This window comes from Numida meleagris, chromosome 13 (assembly GCF_002078875.1).
Source record: "Numida meleagris isolate 19003 breed g44 Domestic line chromosome 13, NumMel1.0, whole genome shotgun sequence".
Classification (NCBI taxonomy): domain Eukaryota; kingdom Metazoa; phylum Chordata; class Aves; order Galliformes; family Numididae; genus Numida; species Numida meleagris.
The window spans coordinates 13216184-13236886 of NC_034421.1; the positions used below are offsets into that span (position 1 = coordinate 13216184).

General features: G+C 59.3%; 2 protein-coding genes across 5 annotated transcripts in view; one reads left to right on the forward strand and one right to left on the reverse strand.

The window, feature by feature from the left end:
• NMRAL1 (NmrA like redox sensor 1) overlaps positions 1-3469 on the reverse strand; it is a 5109-nt gene extending 1640 nt beyond the window's left edge. The window contains exons 1-5 of the mRNA XM_021411721.1: positions 3355-3469; positions 3186-3231; positions 2877-3115; positions 1868-2117; positions 979-1169 (exon numbers count right to left, since the gene is read on the reverse strand). Coding sequence (XP_021267396.1) covers positions 979-1169; positions 1868-2117; positions 2877-3115; positions 3186-3225 — 720 coding nt within the window. The 5' untranslated portion in view covers positions 3226-3231; positions 3355-3469. The remainder of the gene's footprint in view (positions 1-978; positions 1170-1867; positions 2118-2876; positions 3116-3185; positions 3232-3354) is intronic.
• Positions 4120-19753, forward strand: NLRC3 (NLR family CARD domain containing 3). Of its 4 annotated transcripts, XM_021411706.1 has the most exons (19): positions 4120-4899; positions 10181-10353; positions 10454-10602; positions 11537-13280; positions 13589-13675; positions 14328-14411; positions 14521-14604; positions 14937-15020; positions 15331-15414; positions 15778-15861; positions 16073-16156; positions 16816-16899; positions 17002-17085; positions 17249-17332; positions 17574-17657; positions 17773-17856; positions 18019-18102; positions 18172-18255; positions 18352-19753. In XM_021411706.1, exons 2-19 carry the CDS (start codon positions 10256-10258, stop codon positions 18440-18442), a joined length of 3261 nt encoding a protein of 1086 aa, XP_021267381.1. In that variant the 5' UTR covers positions 4120-4899; positions 10181-10255; the 3' UTR covers positions 18443-19753. The 4 variants fall into 4 exon arrangements, with proteins under 4 accessions (XP_021267381.1, XP_021267380.1, XP_021267383.1 ...); XM_021411705.1 differs by lacking the exon at positions 4120-4899 and having other exon boundaries at positions 10217-10353; positions 10454-10714; XM_021411707.1 differs by lacking the exon at positions 4120-4899 and having other exon boundaries at positions 10261-10353; positions 10507-10602.

The following is a 20703-nucleotide window of genomic DNA, read 5'->3' on the forward strand; positions in this document are numbered from 1 at the left end:
CCTCAAGGCACAGCTGTGGATGAGCCCCTATAGAAACACTGCTTGGGGTGTCCGCGTGAGCCCGAGCATCACAGGCTGCCAGCTGGTCCCATAGGACACGCTGTCCCTGCCCAAATCACTGTTTCTGCACTGTGCTGAAGCCTTTAGGCAGCCTGGGAAGAAAAGGGCTGCTCGTCTGTCCCTGGGAGAGGAAAATCTGCAGAGAATCAGAGGTGTTTTGTCCTCAAAGCGGAAAGCTGCCGCATAACCTGCCTGTTAAAACAGTTGCCCAAGCACAGCAGCACAACCAAAGCACAAAGGAGAAACAAAAGAAAACTCTAGGCGCACTGAGAGTCACCGTGACGGTGCAAAACAGAGGCACTGGAGCAAGAGGTGCTGAAGGGAGGGGCAAGCAGCAAAGACCTATTATCTAGGTGCCCAGCCCCAATAACAATCACTCTACCGTGGCAGTGCCTGGAGACCTCACACTTCCGTTATCCCTTAGTCAAGCGAGGCCTGCCCAGGCACACCACAAACGTGCCATCACAGTGACAAGGCAGTTTTGACCCTAGCAGGCACTCCAGCAGCACATGGGCAGCAGGATGCATCCTGGACTGAGCACTGGGCTGTAACAAACCCATACAAGGGGCTGTCAGGGCCCTCCACCCCAGCAGCTCCTGATGTTGCCAGCAGGTGAAGAGCTGCAGCTGTGCCAGGGCAGAGGCAGCAATTTGCTGCTGCTGTCCATGCTCAGAACCTCAACCGGAGCCCCTACTATTCCATACCAACAGGAGAGGCTGAGTGTGCTCCTACATTGCCCCCACGTCCGCCAGCAGCCACCGGCAGCCCAGCTACATGGACCCAGAGCACCCAGCTGCTGGAAAGGCAGGGGGACCACCTACCCACTGCCCCAGCCCCTCCTTCAAGGCAGGCTGCAGGGCTCTGATCCAGCTTCCCCCCACCTCGAGAGCATCCAACACACCGAGGGACACCTCCTACCTTGGAGTCTTCCACGGTCTTGCCTGTCTGCTGGGAGAAGGCAGCGGCGTACTCCGCCACGGTGAGCTTGCCAGTGCTGAGCCCGATCACTTGGCCTATGTACTGCTCGGGGGACTTCAGCAGGCTGAGCACAACGGGCCCCAAATCCTCCACTGCCATCCCATCCATGGGGATGTCCCCCATGGGCAGACCTGTAGGGGAGAGATTGATCCCAGTCAGAGCACTGCCCTTTGCCAGGGAGCCCAGCTCCCAGGACACACGGTCTGAGATTTTGGCACCTGGCCTCTGAACACAAGGTGAGGGAAAGCCAAGAGCACTGCACTGGCATTCCAAACCACAAAAGCACACACTGGGCTGCGCAAGGAGACCATTGCCTCTGCAGTCAGAGCAGCAACACGACTCACCTGGACCTGCAGCCTCACCTCTGATCTCCACAGGTCACAGCACAGGGAGCTGGGCTGTTCTGTGACACCCTGGGACCTGCAGGGAAGCCCTCAGCACCGGGGTCTCACTAATTACTTGCAGACCTCCAAACAGGCCCAAAGGACCACAGGGCAGCCACAACTTGCTGTTGCCAAACCAGGACATGCTCCTTTCCCCTCCCCATCAGTCTGCAGCGGTGCTGTGACTACCCTAGTCAAACACCAGCCACAGAGATACTGGCACAGGCTGGGGCATAGGTTTGTAGCTCAGATTTTTAGCTTCCAGGCAGGGCGGGACCACTGTCTCAGGTAAGACCCCACCAGTGGGAACAGAAGCACATGGGGTTGTGGTCACGCTGCTCCCTGTGGAGGAGCCCACGGAAGGGACATGTTCTCCAGCCCAGGGAGCACGGTGCACTGTAAGAGCACTAGAGACCGTGAGCTGCAGAGCTGAGATCCCATCTTACCCAGTAAAAACTTGTCTCCCTGTGGGGCCTTCTGGGGCTTGAAGCTGGACAGGAAGTTCTCGTAGTAGAACGGCAGCCGGACGGATGTGATGGGCACGGTGATGGCTCGGAAGTACTCCTCCACCTCTCCTTTGCCGTCAAAGTGGAGCACCTCCAGGCGGCCCCCTGTCAGCTTCTTCACGTTCTCCAGGCCGCTGTACACCACGTGGCGCAAACCCAGGCGCTTCGACAGGTCAGCGAGCCGCTTCCCCTGCGTGAAGTGATGCCAGCCATGAGGAAGGGCACGGCTCCCTCGCTGCGCATACAAGCTCTCGTCCCCGCACACCCCTTGTTCTCCCTTTGCACTGGGCAGCAGGGCAGTGCCCAGCACACCAGCTGAGCAAGCTCCTCAGCACCTGAGGTGGCAGCTGGACTTAGGCCTGAGCACACCCAGCAGCCTGACCCGGCCAGGTGGAGCAGAGTCTTCCGCTTACACCACCCTGCATCAGAAGGACCAGGAACTCCTCCACCAAGCGCCCAAACACCAGCCCCGAGGACACGCCAGGACCTGCCCTGGCAAATCTTACCTTCCGAAACCATAAGCTTGCCCTAGGGTGAATTCCTCCCATTGAGAAAGGCTCTGGGATTTCTGATTCTGCAGCACGTTTTGGCCCCACCACGGCAAGTGCAGCAGAGTGCAGGTGGCTGCGGCTCAGCCCAGGAAGCTCTGGGGGCATTCTGCCCGCTCCCGGGCAGCGCTCTGCTCCGTACCAAACCTCGTGGCACCCAGCTGCTCCCCGAGGGCACCAGATCTTGGAGCCGCTGCTCCAAGGAATCAAGGAGCAGAGTTCGGCCTCGCACAGACCGGGGCCTGATTCCTTCACGAACCCTCACGACTTTTTCCTGCCTGGGATGCCCGAACCCAGGACAAGAAGAACCGTAACCGGGCACCCACCGCGCGATGCCGCGGGGCCGCACCCCCCTCCCAGGCCGTTCCGCACGGGGTCCCGCTTAAAGCGAGCGCCGCTACCTGCGCAACTTCCTTCTCCTTGCTGCAGTGCTCCCAGAAGTTGGTCACGACGAAGGCCCCGTAGGCGCCCGCCAGGGCCCCTTCCAGCGACCGCTCGTCGTCCTGGTCCGCCCGCACCAGCTCGGCGCCCAGCCGCCCCAGCTCCGCCGCCTCCTTCCTGCCCGGGCTGCGGGTCACGGCGCGCACCGCGAACGTGCCGTCCTCCAGCAGAGCCCGCGCCACGGAGCCGCCCTGCGCCCCTGGGAGGGAACCGGGCCGTGAGGCACCGCGCCGCGAGGCACAGCCCCGGAGCCCCGGCCCCGCACTCACCGGTGGCCCCGAACACCACGATCAGCTTCTTGGCGGCCATGGCGAGCTGCGGGGCGAGAAACGGAGACCGCGTGGGACCGAGATCCCCGCGGCCGGGCTGCCCCGGCACGGACAGCGGGGCCCGACGGGACCGGCCCCGGAAGAGCTCCGGGCGGAGCGGGACACTCACCTCGCGCACCTCCAACACCGCTCAACTGCGCGGCAATCTGCCCTGCCTGCGATCGGCTCTGTTCGGCTCCGCCCGGATACATTCGGCTCCGCCCGGCTCACGCCCTGCCCCGCCCTGATGCTTTCGTTCGGCTCGATTCGGCTCCGTTCGGCTCGACTCGGCTCCGTTCGGCTCCGTTCGGCCCCGTTCGGCTCGGCTCGGCTCCGTTCGGCCCCGTTCGGCTCGGCTCGGCCCCGTTCGGCCCCGTTCGGCTCGGCTCGGCTCCGTTCGGCCCCGTTCGGCTCTGCTCGGCTCCGTTCGGCCCTGTTCGGCTCGGCCCGGCGCCCTGGGCAGTACCTTCAGCTCCGAGGCGACTTTCTGAGCACTCTCAGGCACTTGGCCAAGTGCATTTTTTTTTGCCTAGGGCTGCACTACGTTTTCTCGAAGTTTAAGCATCTCTTGGCAGAATTGATTTCATCCTTTATTTATTTTTGCAAGTATTGCTGTCTGGTAAATTATAGAAAGTGAGGGGAGGAATAATGGCAAGAGTCGCTTTCTGCATGGCTGGGTGCTGCATGCACACAGGGGCTGGCCTTGCCCGTGCCCCAGCTTGCTGTCCTCGCTCCTTTAGATATCGCTCAGCATGGATCAGATCCCCCCTCAGCCTTCTCTTCCCCAGCTGAACAGCCCCAGGGCTCTCATGGCCCCGTCAGGACCGTGCTCCAGGCATCCCCCATCTCTGCACTCTCTGCTGGGCTCTCTCCAGCAGTTCCCTGTCTGCCTGGAACTGGGGAGCCCAGCACAGGGCGCAGTGCTCCAGATGTAGACTCCTCGGGAAGAGCAGAGCAGAGGAGCACTTCCCTCACCTGCTGACCTCTCTGCAATGTGCCCCAGGTCCCACTGGCCTTCTTGGCCACTGGGGCACCCTGCTGGCTCATGGTCAACCATTGGACAACCATTGGTCAACCAGGACACCACTGGCCTTCTTGGCCAGGAGGGCACATGGATGGCTCATGGTCAAACACTGGCCAACTGTTGGTCAACCAGGACACCACCAGCCTTCTTGGCCGTGAGGGCACACTGCACTGGGATGCCCTGGGGCTGCAAGGGGCTGTGGGCAGCACCAGCTCCTGGGCTCTGTTGGCAAAAGCTGAGCCCGTGGCGTTGCTTGGGGGATTTGTTTTCATTTGGACTCGGCTCGGCCGAGCTGTGGCAGCTGGGGCTGTGGATTTCTCGCTAGGCCGGTGCTTCAATTTGCATACGCAGCAGCCACAGGAAGGAAGATCGAGCAAGGCCCACGGCAGGAAGGGGCGAGGAGAGCGGTGAGAACGACGAGAGCAGCGGGGCTGGCACGGCGCTGCACGGGGTGGCCACCTCCCCAGGCACTGCTCCCGGAGGGGCTGAGGCCCAGCTTCCATTTTGTGCCTTGTGCTCCAACATCCGGGCAACAAGAAGGTGAAGATCTGGAGCCATGGAAGGACCTGGGGGATGCTCCCACCCGCACTAGGATGTCCTCCCGCCCGTCCTGCCTGCATGGGGACCTGGGGAAGCTGTCACAGTGCCAAGGTAAGGCCTTGCTGGAGCTGTCACCTGGGGTATGTGGGGCAGAGGCATGTCACTTGGCTGCCTGGTGCAGGGTTGAGATGCTGCAGCCATCTCTGTGGCAGCCATTTGCTGTGGTGCTGGTTTTGCGGCTCGTGATGTCCCAGCTCTCTGCTCCCAGCCAGCAATGGGGAGGTTTGGGAGCCGTCCTACGCAGTGGAGGCACCTATGGGGACCTGTCCCACATCACCCATCCCGTTCCCTTGTCTGCTGGGTGCCTGCATGGAGCCAGAGGATCTTCTCACGCAGCTCCGGGGTCTGCCCCCATGTTAGAGCTGTTTAGATGAATTCATTCTTCTTCAAAAACAGCCAAAGAAATGTAGCATAAATAGAACATGCCACTTACGTAGCATAAACAGGATGAGATAAGGATCCTTAATTTCATCATGCTGCCTGCGAGCCCAGAGCATCAAAGGGCGAGTCGGGCTCCTGCGTCTGGCTTGAAGCCCGATCAAAGCTGGAAAGCTGAGCTGCACCCATGTGTCCCTCTTTGGGGGTCAGGACCACCGCGTCCCCGCAGAGCTCAGCAGGAGACAGCGAGGCCGAAGGCTCAGCACCCAGTGCCTCCTCAGGCTCTTTTTGCACATGGGGATGCCCAAACCCGATGTGTGAACCACAGGCATCAGGTGCAGGTTGAGGTGATGGGCTCAGCAGCGTGGCTGTGCCCGGCGTGCTGTGCTGTGTATTGGGTCCCAGACAGCTGGTGTGTGAGGCTTAATCCTGCTCTTGTTTAAGCACTTCAGACCATGAGCCCGGCAGGTGTGGGACAGCCAGAGGCAGGGGCTGGCTGCTGTCACTGTCACCACTGCTGCTGCAGTGCCTGTGGTTTGAGCATGATGTGGAAGGGTTATCCAAGGCCAGACACGCATCATTTGGGGTGGGCTGGGGAGATGGTGGCACAAAGGATGCCCAAAGTTGCAGAAAAGTTTCTTTCTTGAGAGCTTGCAGCTAGTTTGGGGCTTGCAGCTTCGGGCAGGCACTTTGTGACCAAAGCCCGTGGCTGCTGTCCCCAGAGTGCAGCACCTGGAGCTCTGCCTCCTGCCAGAGCTCAGCCTGATCTCGCTGACCTTGCTGCTGGTGCTCAGTGCTTGTGCTGATAAACAGATGTCTTCTAGGCAAGAGAGGCAGGAACTGCTCACGGGCAGAGGGTCTGCTTTCCCATTGGCTGTGCATGTGCTTGTGCTGAAGTGTGTCCTGGGCCGTGGTCAGGGTCCTGCAGGACAACACTTGGGTTGTTGAGAAAGTCCTCTGGTAACGCAGGGCTGGCAGGAATCTCACTCTGTAGGTGCAATCATTTTGGCTAACATGAAATCCAAACAGTAAAAATAAAACAAGGCGGCACCCTAAAGTCACGTGTGATCTTAGGTGGGTGAATCACCTGCAGATCGGCAGGTTTTGTCACTGGGTATGGTGCAGGAGATGCTCCGTTGCTTCAGCGGAATTCTTTTCCATTCTGCCAAAAGGTGGCAGCCCACCTCGTGCCTGAGGATTTGCTCAAACCCTCAAACAGGCTGCAGGCATCGGCCTGGACGTTTCTTGAGCTTCTTGAGGAAGCTGCCCCCAATTAGGGTTGAGGAAGCTGCTCAGTAACCAAGCAGGGGGAAAAACAAAAGCGTCCTGTGCTGCTCAGTGATGCATCGGTGGGAAGGCCTCCAGCCTTGCGGCAAGAGCATCTAGCACCTCCCACGTAACCTTAGCAGGGGGACTTTCCTGCTTCTGGCTTTTCCTATGGCCCCGAGTCCCCATTATCATGGGGTATGTGTGGCCCGCCCTGGGGACCACCAGAGCAGGATGCCACTGAGACACACGCCAGGAAATGGTGGGAGACAGGCTGCCTGCTCTGCTCCTGTGCCTGGGGAGAGCAAGCACGAGGGCGGCAGGGCCCGATGCAGGGCTCAGTGCTGGGCCCGGAGCACCTCATCTTGCCTGCAGCTCACCTGGCACCCAGCAAGCCCCAGCGCAGCAGTGATGAGATGGGGGGGCATAGACTCATAGAGTCATGGAATTGTTTGAGTTGGAAGGAACTGTTAAAGGTCATCTGGTCCAACTCCCCGGCGTGAGAAGCTTTGTAATGTTCCTAAATACTGCAGCTCAGCCATCTTCCATTGTTTCCCACATGCAGGCAGCCTGGTGCCCACAGAGGCTATGTGCTGCACCAGTCCCCTCCAGGCAGCACAGGACAGCTCCCCAGGCAGCACAGCTCGGCACCAGCCGCAGCCCCTGCAGCACGCTGCTCTGCACGTCGCTCACCAAACCGCACACAGAAGGGTTACCAGCTCTACCAGGCCTGCTGTGTGTGCAGGGGCCCAAACCCCTGCTGGGTGCGCTGAGAGCACGACCGTGCGCTGACAGCACGGCTGTTGCAGGCGGGTTTGGGGCTGAGCAGCGCAGCCTGGAGCTGCAGGGTTTTCTGGCTCCGATGAGGCTCGCAGCAGCCCTGCCTCTACCAGCACAGAGCAGCAAGCGGCACGCAGCACGCTCGTCCCGGGGTAGGATGGGTGCTGCACGAAAACCCAAGCCTCCCCATCACAAGGGGAAGACGCTGGAGGCCGGGAGCAGCAGAGAGCAGCACCATGCTGCTACCTCCAGCCACCTCCTGCTGCCACCACCCCGGCACCGTCCCTCATTGCTGACCCCTCAGAGAGTTTCTTTTGTTTTGTGCTGACCTTCCAGGAACAGGAGCGTACCTCCACAGAGCCAAAGACGAGCAGAAGCAGTCGTGTCTTGATCCCATTTTCTGGTGCCAGGGACTGGATGCAGGCAGGGAGATGTGGCAGCGGTGGGGGCTGGCTGGCTGTATACGTGGTCCGTCTGCCCCCAGCTGTGAGGGATGTAGCAGGTGTGGCCGCAGCTCTGCTAAGAGAACACACAGGTGTTGACCGGACATCCTCAGATGGGCAAATTTTCAGTTGCAAGACAAGCACTGGTAAAAGCAAACCACTCTGCTGTGTCCCTGGGGTTGCCTCCTCACACATTGCTTCCCCGCTCACCCCAGCCAATGGTCCCCGTGTCCCCAGAGCCCCGTGTCTGGTGGCACCCCTCCTGGGACACCCCCAGCGATGCAGGATCCCTCTGAAGGCAGCACGGCCCCATGGCATGGCTGGGTCCCTGCTGCCACAGGCATGCGCTGTTTGCAGCTTCCTGGCCCATGTAGATACCTAGCACTGTCACCTTCCTGGGCCCCAGGAGTAAACCAGCCCTGGAGCTGCAGCCACGGGAAACTTTTGTACAGAAAGTAGAGAAAAAATGCTGCCACTGCGTCATTTCTTCCGCTGCTTTCTTCTTTTTGTTGGATGCCTTTGGCTGAGCTGAGCCACGGCTGCTGGTTTGTAGCAGCAGGATTACATTTGGATGTAGCACCAGGAGGCATGATTCAAGAACGTCTGGCCTTTGAGCAAGTTCCCCCCATCAAAGGGCTTTTCCCAGCCAGCCAGCCGTGTTTCGGAGGATGACAAGGAAACTTGCCTACAGGCAGCAGGAACCCCTTTCATTTTGGCCACGTCAATGGGTGCAGCGTGAAGATGAGAAACCCAGCGACTGCTGTGTGCAAAGATTTAATGGAAGCTTTCAGGCCGCTTAGAGACCAGAAGACATTAAAGAATGACAATTTCCTTATGAGTTCTCACTGAGCTCATTTAATTTATGCCAATATCTTAATTGACCACGGGGCTGCCTGGGGGATGAAAAGCGAGGCAGCTGAGGAAGCGCAACCAGCGGGGAGCACGGAGCTCTGCAACCAGGGGTTGGAGCTGGGCAGCCAAGGAGGAGCAGGGGACCCAGCTTTCCCTCTGGGAGGGCAAGTTTGTGGGTTCAGAGCCAGCTCAAAGCAGCACTCCCTCCCCTACAGGGGAACATCCCATCCACACCAGGGTTTGCCAGCAGGGAGGCAGCGATGGGCTGCGGGAGAGGGCTGTTTTGGCCTCTTGGATGCTCACCAAACTTTACAGGACACAGACTCTGGGAGATGCTGAGCCTGCTCCTCCCTCCTGCAGGGCTGGGCTGCTGCTGGAGCCTCACCACTAAGTTTTTTTTATTGGGAGATATAAATCATACATGGATCTCCTGGCAAGAGGATGAACAGGAGAGACTGCAAAGAGGATGCCCCAAGCATCCTCACTTTGCACCATGGATGAGAAACTCCACTAGGTTCTCTTGCTCTGAGCTATATTTATCCTTTCCCTATGGAAGAGGTCAGGTTTGTCTGAGCAAAGGAAGTGAGAGCTTGCTGTCCCTGCTGGCACGGCAGCACCACTGTCCTTTGCTCAGGAGCAGGTTTGGGCAAACACAGCCCCATCTGCGTCCCTCCTGGCAGAGCAGCTGCCTGGCACACTTCGGGGTGAAATGGCATGGATCTGCACAGCCCTGGTGCTGTGCCAGGGCACGGGGATGTGTGTCTGCACTGCTGCCGTGCTCAGGCAGTGCTGAGGCTGAGCAGCTCCCACCTGGATGCAGCTGGCTTGTGGAGATGCCTTCGGGGCTGGAGGAGAGCTGCAGCACAGTGTGAAGTGTGAACAGAGATAAAGCCAGGAGCTCAAGGCAAGGGGGTATTTCCCTCCTCACCTCTGCTGTCTGCTTTCAAAACAGTTGGTTTCTGTGACCAGATGCACTTAAAAACCAGCAAAAGGTGAGCGGTTTGGCACTCATCTGCAGCAGACAAGGGGGAGGGAGCAGGTAGGTGCTGCCGAAATGGAGCATCTGCAGAGCTCTGCAACAGGATGTGGTGTTTGCCACCGACCTGCACGCTGTAATGCTGGTCCTGGACGTAGGTAGCTTTGAAACTGAAACGGGCCCTTTGTCGCTCTGCTGCTGCTGCCCCACAACTTCCTTCACAACACAAAGGAAATTCTCAAGCAGTGTGCAGTCCTGCTGGCTCCCAGGTGACGATGCTGGCACCCAGATGCTTGCCAGGTGCTCTGCAGATGGCAGGGGGGTGTCACTGTAAGAGCAGTTAGCACAATCACAGCATGCCCGAGAGAGGCAGCTGCAGAACGGTGCTGGGGAAGGCACCAAGCCTGCAGGACGTGAGGTGTGGGCAGGCAGGCAGGATGCTGCAGCACGATGGGCGGCCGAGCCCACAGCAGTATGATCTCCTGGCTGATCTGAGCCAGAAGCCAAGATGAACACTGCTGGATTTTAGCATCAGAGGACCACGTAGGGCAAAGCTGAGTGCAGGCGTGCTGGTGGTGGGGAAGGCAGTGTTAGCTCAAAGCAGCTCCCCGCCACGCTGCTCCTCTTGTTCCCGCAGGAGGATGGATAAAGGCTGAGCGTGGAAGCAGGAGCCTGGGCTGACGTGCCGCCTGCCGGGGTTGCTGGGCGGTCCATGGGACGGTGGTGGGTGCAGGCTGACGGCCACACTGCTGTGAACACGGTGCTCCTCGCCCCGGGACCGCCGATGCCACGGGACGCCTCTGATGGAAGGTGAGTGGTGCCCAGGGCAGCAGCATGGATGCGGAAAGCTGCCGAGCAGCGTGCCCAGAGCTTGCACGAGCCCCAACTCTCCTGCTCTCCTCTCCTGCAGAGGCTTGGGTCAGTCGCTACCGGAGGCAGCTGATGAGGTCCATCTCCCCACAGTTCCTGGAGGAGATCATTGGCTACCTGCAGAGGCTGGACCTCCTCACGGCGGAGGAGGCTGGCCGGGCGCAGGAGGCGAGCTCCCTGCCCGAGCAGGTGAGGGCCGTGGTGGACATCCTGGCTGGCAAGGGCAGCCATGCCTCCCAGTCCCTGCGGAGCTTCATCGAGACCACCAATTCCCAGCTCTACCTCCACATCACTGTCTATGGTAGGCAGCCCACAGTGGGCGGGATGTGGGGTGTCAATGTGCCTGCCCTGGCTGCGGGCGCTTGCTGGAGCACCCGGGATGCACGCAGAGATGACAGGAGCCGTGCCAGGCCTCAGGGACCTTCCTCCTGCCCGCTCTAGCACACCTCTCTGGGCAGCTTGGGAAGGGGGAAAAGCAAAAGGAACATCTCAGCAGCGCTAATCCGCAGCCTCCAGGCTTGCACCCTAGCTCTGAGACATCTTTGCTCCCTAATCAGAGGCAGCAGGCCCAAACACCAGCTTCTGCTCCCCCAAAGCCCCTGTTTTGCATCACACTTCAGCATAAATAACTTTCTGGGGTTCGGGTTCAAGCAAGAGTCCAGATCTCCTCGCAAGTCCATGGTGATGAGGCAGGGCTGAGGTCGAGCCACAGGTCAGGACCGAGGCTAGCAAGGACAGCCAGGGTCAGGACAAGCCAGTGACCACCGGGTGAGAGCAGAGCGATGAGGTGGGTCCAAGGATAAGCTGGAAAAACAGTTCACAGGTCAGGGTCCAGACCAGCAAGGTCCACAGCAGGCACAGATGCGATGGACCTGTAGACAGGCGCTCCTACAGCGTAGCTCAGGCAGGTACTAGAGGTTCAGGCCCGAGTTTAAATGGGCTCCTGGACCTGTAGGGGTGAGCAGAAGCTGCAGGCGAGTCTGGTCAGATCCCTGGCACCTTCCTGCCCAAGTAAGTGTCCTTGAGGTTTCCCCTCTACATGGGAGTGGCTGGAAAGTCAAGGAGCATCTCTCATTTGTGGTTCTTCTCCTCCTTACCTCCTGTTTCATTTCTCTCTGTGCAGAACCAATGGTGCAGAAACATCTGGAGAGCCTCCAAAGCTCCTATGGGAACAGCTTGGAGATAGGTTCCCTCCAGCGCCTCACGAACCTGCTGCTGGTGGAGGGCTTGACTGACATCCAGCAGAAGGAGCATGACATCCTGCAGATGGAGACCACCAAAGGCCTACGAAATGTATCCAAGAGCATCCCTTTAGAGAAGCTCTTCTTGCCTCTGTCCAAGGTCAGCATCCCCCCGCGGATCTCTGTGACCATGGGAGTGGCTGGGATCGGCAAAAGCACGCTGGTGAAGCTGTTCGTTGGCCGCTGGATAAAGGGGTTGATCAACAAGGACATCATGTTCGTGCTACCCCTCACCTTCCGGGAGCTCAACACCTATGAGAAGCTCTCTGCCGAGAGGCTCATCCGCTCGTCATTCCCCCACATCACCGAGCCCAGCTGCATCTCCACGGGAGCCGCCAGGACGCTGCTCATCCTTGACGGCTTGGATGAGTTTAAGACCCCTTTGGATTTTTCCAACACGGTTGCGTGCACCGATCCCAAAAAGGAGATTCAAGTGGACAACCTGATCACCAACATCATACGAGGCAACCTGCTGCAGGAGGCCTCGGTCTGGGTCACTTCGCGGCCAACGGCGGCCAGCCAGATCCCCGGCGGGCTCGTTGACCGCATGACGGAAATACGCGGCTTCAGAGCTGCAGAGATGAAAGATTTCTTGGACCAGATGTTCCTTGACAACAGAGACTTATCCAGCCAGGTTCTGCATCACATCAAAGCTAACAGATCTTTGCACATCATGTGCACGGTTCCTGGATTTTGCAGGATTTACGGCTCTTCAATTGGTTATTACCTGAAAAATAGCACCGGTCAAACCCAAGAAATGGCAGCTGTTCCTAAGACCTTATCAGAAATCTATTCCTGTTATTTTAAAATGGCTTTGAGCAGTGACTGGCCAGAAAGGCAGAGAGAAACCCTCAGGATCGAGCAAGCCGTGAACAACAGCAAGAAAGTGATGGGCAGCTTGGGCAGGCTGGCCTTCTACGGGCTGCTCAAACGGAAGCACGTGTTCTACGAGCAGGACATGAAGACGTACGGCATAGACCTCTCCTTGCTGCAGAGCAGCTTGTGCAGCAGACTCTTAGTCAAAGAGGACATGCAGTCCTCCACGGCCTATTATTTCTCCCACTTGACCATACAGGAGTTTTTAGCAGCTATTTATTATTACACCGCTGCCAAGCGGGCAATATTCGATCTCTTCACGGAGAGCGGGATGTCCTGGCCCAAGCTGGGCTTCCTCAACCACTTCAAGAGCGCTGTCCAGAGGTCGCTGCAGGCCGAGGACGGGCAGCTCGATATCTTTGTGCGGTTCCTTTCCGGGCTGCTCTCCCCGCAGGTGAACCAGCTTCTCTCCGGCTGGCTCCTGGTGAAGGATGAGCACAACAGCTTCAGGAGCCAAGCCATCAGCTTCCTGCAGGGCTGCCTGAACACAAACTACGTGATCTCCTCGCAGACGGTGAACACCGTGCACTGCCTGCATGAGATTCAGCACACGGAGATCGCTAAGGCTGTGGAGGAAGCGATGAAGAACGAGAGCCTGGCCGGGATGCTCACGCCAGTGAACTGCTCTGCCCTGGCGTACCTCCTGCAGGTCTCTGACGTGTGCGTGGAGGAGACCAACCTCTCCAACTGCCTCACTTACAACATCTGCAAGAGCCTGCTCCCCCAGCTCCTCTTCTGCCGCAGCCTCAGGTAAGCCGCACTGGAACAGTGCTCGGAGAAGCAAGCAGGGACACCGGACTGCTCCCATGTGTGGCTTGAACTCCCCAGTGCCTGTGGGAGATGTGGGCCCAGCAATGCTGCCCGTCAGCACAAAGCTGTCCTGGGGATGGCACTGGGACAGCTCCACGGTCCTGGGGAAGTCACCTCCGCTTCTGCAGCTCAGTTTTTCCACTTAAGGGCAGACGTCACGGGACAGCTGTGTCCTCGGGCAGTCGTGGGTAGTCCTTTCCTCACTTTTTGTTCTCTTTGCTTTTGCTCTTTCCTTCCATTTCCTCCAGGCTGGACAATAACCAGTTTAAGGACAACGTGATGGAGCTGCTGGGCAGCGTGCTGAGTGTGAAGGACTGCCAGATCCAGAGGCTCAGGTAGGACCTGGCCCAGGCGGAATGCACTCTTCCAGGGCAGAACCAGGGCAAGGGGCCATCCTGCTGCCCCCACCAGCTGCTGGGCAACAAGGACAGCCCTGCCCCTCACCCCCCTGCACCTCACCCCCGTTGTCTGCTGGTCCCCCAGGACAGCAGCCATCAGCAGCCCTGTGCCCACCCCTTGCGCAGGCTGATTCATCCCAAGCCCTGAGTGCTGCCCACCTCAGCTATTTTTAGCCAGCCTCCTGCCTCCTTGCTGTTCTTAAACTTGTCATTTGGGTAGCAAGCAGAGATTGCTTGTCCTGATACACCGCCTCCCAGGGCTGCGGCTGTCTGCCGGCACCCAGAGCTCAGGTTAGACCAGCTGATGAATGGAGATGCATGGCCACTTTCCCATCTGCCCTCCTGTGTCTGTGGCTGTGTGTAGAGCCCGCTGTGCTGTGATCTGGGCAGCTCCCTTGTTCACTACATGAATTAATGCGAAGTTTGGAAACCCTCCAACTTGTCCCTGCAATCCCACCCCAGGAGAGCACACCTGGACACGTTCACAAGCCACAAACCAACCTGATGCTGCCCTCTGCTTGCAGACACATGGGGGCTGCGAGGGCTTCTTTCTCCCTGTGACAAACTCTCGTTTTCTTTTTCTGGACAGCTTGGCAGAAAATCAGATCAGCAATAAAGGTGCCAAAGCACTGGCCAGGTCGCTGATGGTGAACAGGAGCTTAATGGCGCTGGAGTAAGCATCCCACTGGGCTATCCCAGCACAGGTGGGCAGTTGCATCTCTCACTTTTCTACCCCATCCTAACCTCATCCTTCTGCTCCTGTCTCCCCTGCCTTGCCTCAGCCTGCGAAGCAACTCCATCGGCCCATCAGGAGCGAGAGCACTGGCTGATGCACTGAAAAAAAACCAAGTCCTGCTCTCCCTCAAGTAAGTCTGCAGCACCCACAGCAGCAGAGGCACGGGACAAGCTCCCCGCAGCCCTCTCCTCTTGGTGTTCCTGCCCTTGTGGGACCCCAGGCACAACCTCAGACCCTCAATCAGAGGGGCCCTAAATCACCGCTGGGATGCAGGGCAGCACTACAGGGAAGCAGACCCTGCTGTGCACAGCGAAACCGGGAATGCTTCAGTGCTGCCGTGGTGGGATCCTGCTCACCCAGCACCGCTTCAGTCCCGGGGGTTGCGTGTGTCTGGGTGGGTGCTGCGGTTACGGAGGTGCCACCCAGCCGGTGCTCACTTGCAGTTTGCTCCTCTCCTTGCAGCCTGCAGCACAACGTGATCAAGGAGGAGGGTGCCACGGCCCTGGCTGAGGCCCTGCTAACCAACCGCAGGCTGATAACCCTGCAGTGAGTGACCGCCTGTTCCCCCGGCCACCAGCAGACCCTGCACCGGTTCTAGCTTGGCCACATGTCCCTGTGCTTTCCCCCAGTTTACTGTCCCCATGCCACCCCTAATAGCAAAGAGATTGTCACTGCCCTGTGGACCAGTCCTTCAGGCACCTATTTCCCGACCTGAAACGTCCTCAGGGTGCACGTGGTGGGGAAGAGCACTGCCAGAGCTGAGAGCAGCGCACAGGGGAGGGAGGGGACATGTGCCACTGACGGAGCCGTGTCCGGAACTGGCTGATGCTCCTGGGTGAATTCCTCTCCCTTGCAGCTTGCAGAAAAACTCCATTGGTGCCCATGGTGCAAGGAAGTTAGCGGAGGCGCTGGTGCAGAACTGCAGCCTCAAGGAACTGATGTAAGAGCCACGGGATAGCGTGGGGCCAAGGGATGGCGATGCCAGAACTGTGCTCAGCTGGGATCCATGGGCACAAACCCTCGGCAGGGCTCTGGGCTGCGCTCTGGGGCAGCCATCGTGAGTGGAGGTGGGAAGGGCAGCAGAGCGGCTGTTGGATGGGCCTGGTGCAGAGATGCTCTGCGTACCTGGGAGGAAGCAGGGAGCCAGGCAGTGAGCAGAGAGGCCGAGCCCAGCCCCAGCAAGGGGAGGCCCACAAAGCGGCTTGGGTCCTGGGCAGGGCAGGGCCGTGGACCCCACGCTGCTGGCAGGAGCTCTGCTTGCAACAACAGTTGTTGGTAATGCTCGCTTGTTCTCATGTCTCAGGCTCTCCAGCAACTCCATTGGAGACAACGGCTCGGTTGCCTTGGCTGAAGCCCTGAAAGTCAATCACAGTCTGCAAAACCTTGAGTGAGTGCCCCCCACCTGGCAGCATAGCTGCTGCTGCCCCAGTGCCCCGCAGCCCCTTACTGGGTGCCCACTGCTCCTTCCACGTTTGTTCCTTTAGCCTCGGCTCCCCCACGTGGGAGCTGCCAGCTCCCCAGTGAAACAGCTCCCCAAATACAACCCCCTGGCTATGGCACAGCTGTCCCATCCTCACACCTCCCTCTGTCTGTGTCAGTCTGCAGAGCAATTCCATCAGCAACGCCGGGGTCAGTGCGCTGACAGCAGCTCTCTGCTCCAACAAGGGACTCACTGACCTCAAGTAAGTGACAGCCCCACTGGCCACCCCATCCAATAGTGGCTCCTGTGGTGTGCAGCTCTCACAGCAACCGTGACATGGGACAGCGGAGCTCCTCAGCACGCAGGGCTGTGCCTGGCTGCTCCCACAAGTGCTCTCAGATGCTGAAAGCAGCTTTGGTCCCTCTGCTGGCTGAGAGCTCTTCTCTGCGCTATGGTCTTTCTCCCCATGAGACAGTATCATTGCAGCCATGTCACAAGGAATTGCAGAGGGGGAGGCTGGGAAAAGTCCTGATAGTCCTACAGCATTCACATCTGTGGGATGTGCAGCAAAGCCTAGCAGTTCCACGGAGCTTTGGCCAGCTGATGGCCATCCCAAAGGCACAGGGGAACACCAGGCACCATTGCTGTGCTGTGTGGTGCTGGAAGCGTAGTTAGAGCTCTGGGACAGAGTTTTTGCACACAGCCTCACCCCACGAGGTCAGCCCTCAGGCTTGTCCTCTAGGAAGGGATGAGGAAAGCTGCAGTTTCTGTTTCACTGCGGACAGCAGTGCAGGGAACAGAGGTGCGGATGGTGCTGGAGATGCTGTTGCAATGTGTGGCTGCAGCCCTGGAGCGGGGCCAAGGGGCAGTGGGGAGCAGCCGGTCCCCCCGCGCTCCTCCCCAGCCCCGGTGTTTCTCCAGCTTGAGGGAGAACTCCATCAGCAAGGAGGGCGGCCCCGCCATCGCCCGCGCCCTGCGCACCAACGGCACCCTCAGGAAGCTGGAGTAAGTCCCATGGGTCCGGGGAGGGGCACCCAGCCTGCTGTGCAGTGCCACTGGGGCCGTCCTAAACTGTGTGTGGCAATGTCCTCTGTCCTCTGCCTCCAGCTTAGCAGCCAACCTGCTGCACGATGAAGGCGGCAAGGCCATCGCTTTGGCCATGAAGGAGAACCAGGCACTCACGTCCCTCCAGTGAGTTTCCATCAGACTCGGCGTGTCCCTGATGTGCTCTCCCATGGACTGTGCCATCCTGGACGCACCCATGGGGGTTCGCTCTGGGTGAACGGGTGCTGAGCCCGGGGGGTTTGGGGCATCCCAGCAGCCCTGCACTTCACATCCTGTTCCTCTTTTGCAGCCTGCAGTGGAACTTCATTCAGATGCAAGCTGCCACGGCCCTGGCACAAGCACTGCAGTCCAATGGCAGCCTGGCCAGCCTCGAGTAAGCAGGGATATGGCGGGCAGGTCCCAGCTCCTCGGGGCACCGTCCTCCTCTGGGCACCAGCCAGGAGCTGGCTTAGTCCATTGCCTCCTCCACGTGCTCCATCCCCATCCCCGGTCCCTGGCTGGGTTTGCTGGGTGTGTGTGGCTCCCCGAGCGCTCTGGCACACTGTGCTCAATGCCCTTCACTGCCCATCTCCCTGCCCCCTCTGCTTGGGCAGACACAGTATTGCGTGTCTCAGCTTGCAGGAGAACGCCATCGGGGACGAGGGAATGGCGGCCCTGGCTGCTGCGCTGAAGGTCAACACCACGCTGGCAGATCTCCAGTGAGCACGCAGGCTGTGGCAGGGCCCTGCCGCTGCAGCTAGTCTGATTAGCATGTCTAATTAGCACACCGCAGCCACCTCAGGACACACACTGAAGGACTCTGTTCTCTTGCAGTCTCCAGGTGGCTTCCATCGGCGCGGCCGGTGCCCAAGCCCTCGCGGAGGCCTTGATGGTCAACAACAGCCTGCAGGTCCTGGAGTAAGTGCTCAGAGGGGCAGCGAGCGCCCATCACCACGACGCTGCTCCCTGGAGCGTCCGAGACCTCCATGCTGGGCTCAGCACCGCTCACTCCCCACCCTGTGTCCCCCTGCTGGCCCGTGGGGGATGTGGGCCCTCCTCACGGCCTGTCTCGCTTTGCAGCTTGAGGGGAAACTCCATCGGCGTGGCAGGGGCCAAGGCGATGGCCAATGCGTTGAAGGTGAACCGCAGCCTCCGCTGGCTCAAGTAAGTATCCTGCTCCCTGGGGCGAGGTAGGAGACTTCCAGCCCTCCCTGACCCCGCCACCCACCGCAGCCTGCAGGAGAACTCCCTGGGCATGGACGGGGCCATCTGCATCGCCACCGCGCTGAGGGGCAACCACGGCCTCACCTACGTCAAGTAAGTGGTGAGCTGGATGGTGAGGCTGGTGCAGAGCTGGGCAGCTTCTCCCATACCCGCCGGGGATCCTGAGCTGCTCTTCCTCCCTGCTCCCAGCCTGCAGGGGAACCGCATCGGCCAGTCGGGAGCCAAGATGATCTCCGATGCCATCCGGACCAACTCGCCCGACTGCGTGGTGGTGGTGTGAGGGCACGCGGCTGTGCGAGGAGGTGGCCTGGGGGGACAGAGGGCAATCCCTTTGGCCTGCTGCCCACCCGTCAAGGGGGAGCTGGGGCAGGGAGAGCCCCACAGCTCTCGGCATGGCCTCACAGCTGCTGCTGGGTCCCAGGGCTCTAAATCAGCAGCACATGAGGGTTAGAAGCTGGGGAATGCACCGTGTACCTGTTCGCTCAGACGCTGGGGGAGCTTCAAGGCTGCATAAATGGATGAAATGGAAATGGGAGGGAGGAGGGGACAGATCCCACACATCAGGTCCTTCTCATGCACATGGTGACTTAACTCTACCGTGGGGCCAGCAGCTCTGCCCTGCTGCAGTGCTGTGCCCAGAGCCTGTCCTGCACCAGGCACGTCCTGGCTGCATAGGAGCTCTGCTCTCAACCCACCTAAAGATGCTCTAGGCAAATGCTGCAGCACCCCAGCCTGGCCCCAGTACACTGCTTCCAGTGCCAGCCCTTCTCTGTCTAGGTCTGCTAGGGATGCCCTAGGAGCACTGGGTGAAACAGCAGCCCCTTGTCAGCCAGCTGCACACAGCCCAGTCCTGCAGGATGGTGCTGAAATCCTGCTGAGATGAGAAGGCTGCTGTTCTCTTGTGCTCAGAGCAGTGGTGCTTTGGACCTGGACACTGGAGAGCAGGGGCTGCTCCTTGTGCAGCTGTGTGGTTTGCCATGCCCACAACAACAGGTTGGCTTTGGCTGAGCAAACACAGTACCTGGTTGGTTGGTAGTGCTGCCCTCCATCACATCCTCTCGGAGGAGACAGGGATCCCAAGGCACAGGAGCGCAGTCACTGAGAAAGGCCCTTGGGAAAGAAAGAGCCCTTGGGAGAAAGGAAGGAGGAGCAGGAGGAACAGCACTGCATGAGGATGGGCCATCTCCAGCACACACACCCTGGTGCAGGAGCGCCTCAGGACAAAGTGCTGCCCCTCGAGCTGAGGACCTCTGGGTTCCCTGCTGCTGCCATTGGGTCACCTTCTGGGCAGGCGGCTGCTGAAGGCAGAGGTGCCAGGTGATGCCTCTGTGTGTGTGGCAGACGTGGTGGCTCTCCAGAAGGTGCCAGGTTTGCAGCTGGAGCAGCAGCCAGTCTGTGCAACCCCCCTCAGCCCCCACGGCCAGCAGCTCCCCTCCCTTCGCCTCCCAGAGCCGCACTTGGACACGCTCCTGCAGGTCAGGGCAGTGAGCAGCTGCTCTGAGCACCTCTGTGGGCTGCTCCTGGGGGAATGCTGGGGTGAGCTGTGCCACATGTACATTCTTGGAAATAAAGGAGTTCCTAGCTGAAAAGACACCTTGCGCTGCTTTCCTCTGTTGGCTGTGGGCGATTACATAGGACATTGGGGTGCACTGCCAGGCCTGTGCCCCTCTGCCTGGACTGGGGACCCCATGCCCTGTTCCACTGTGACTTTTACATCTCAGGGGCTGGCTCACGTTCTCCAGCAGGAAAAATAATGACGCTGAAATCCTCCCTCTGTCACTAACCCTTAAGGGCAGACAGACTTGGGGCCAGCTCTGCCCAAAGCCTGTGCCCAAACCCAAGCTTAAATACTGCCCAAAATGCCAACAGGAGACAGCAATCAGCAACCCCAAGCTGGCTCCTGTACCCCGGGGCTCCAGGACCTACAGGGTTAACACCAATTTGAAACACATTCATCAGTCTGCACGCATGTACACATACCTAGCTACGCACGAACACTCCTGAGCTGAACGGGGCAAATGCTCGGAGGGCTCCGTTCCAGTGCTGCTGGGGGCAAGCTGCTCCGGCCCTGCTGCTCACAGCTGACAGAAGCAGCTGCCATCGTGCTGTGCTGGAGGCTAGGTGGCAGTGCTGCCTGAAGAGGCCCTGGCTCTGTGCACACGATGCAGTACACCAGCTTTCCGTTTCAGCCTATGGTATAGGAAAATAGCATAGAAAAAAAACGCTCTGAAACTGTGTTCTGAGCTCCGGCACCGTGCCCGGCCTCATGGGCGATCCGTCTCACAGGTCAAAAGCATCTCTCAGCAAACAGGGAGGATCGGAACAGATTCCCTATGTAACATGGAAGAGTATTTTCAGATCAGGTGCTAAAACCAGGATCTTTCAGCCTCCAGGAGAAGGGACCATGGTCAGCACGCACACACCTTGCTGGCTGTCAGAGGAGCACCCTAATGGCTCTGCACTAACAACTTTCTGCTTTCTTTGAGCTGCAGTACCAAATGCCAATTAACTTTACAATTAAGGGTGCAAAGCGGGGTCCTA

Coding starts and splice junctions, on each gene's coding strand:
- NLRC3 (XM_021411705.1), top strand. Junction 13,676..14,327: donor TGCCAGATCCAGAGGCTCAG/GTAGGACCTGGC, acceptor TTTTCTGGACAG/CTTGGCAGAAAATCAGATCA. Junction 18,103..18,171: donor CGCAGCCTCCGCTGGCTCAA/GTAAGTATCCTG, acceptor CACCCACCGCAG/CCTGCAGGAGAACTCCCTGG.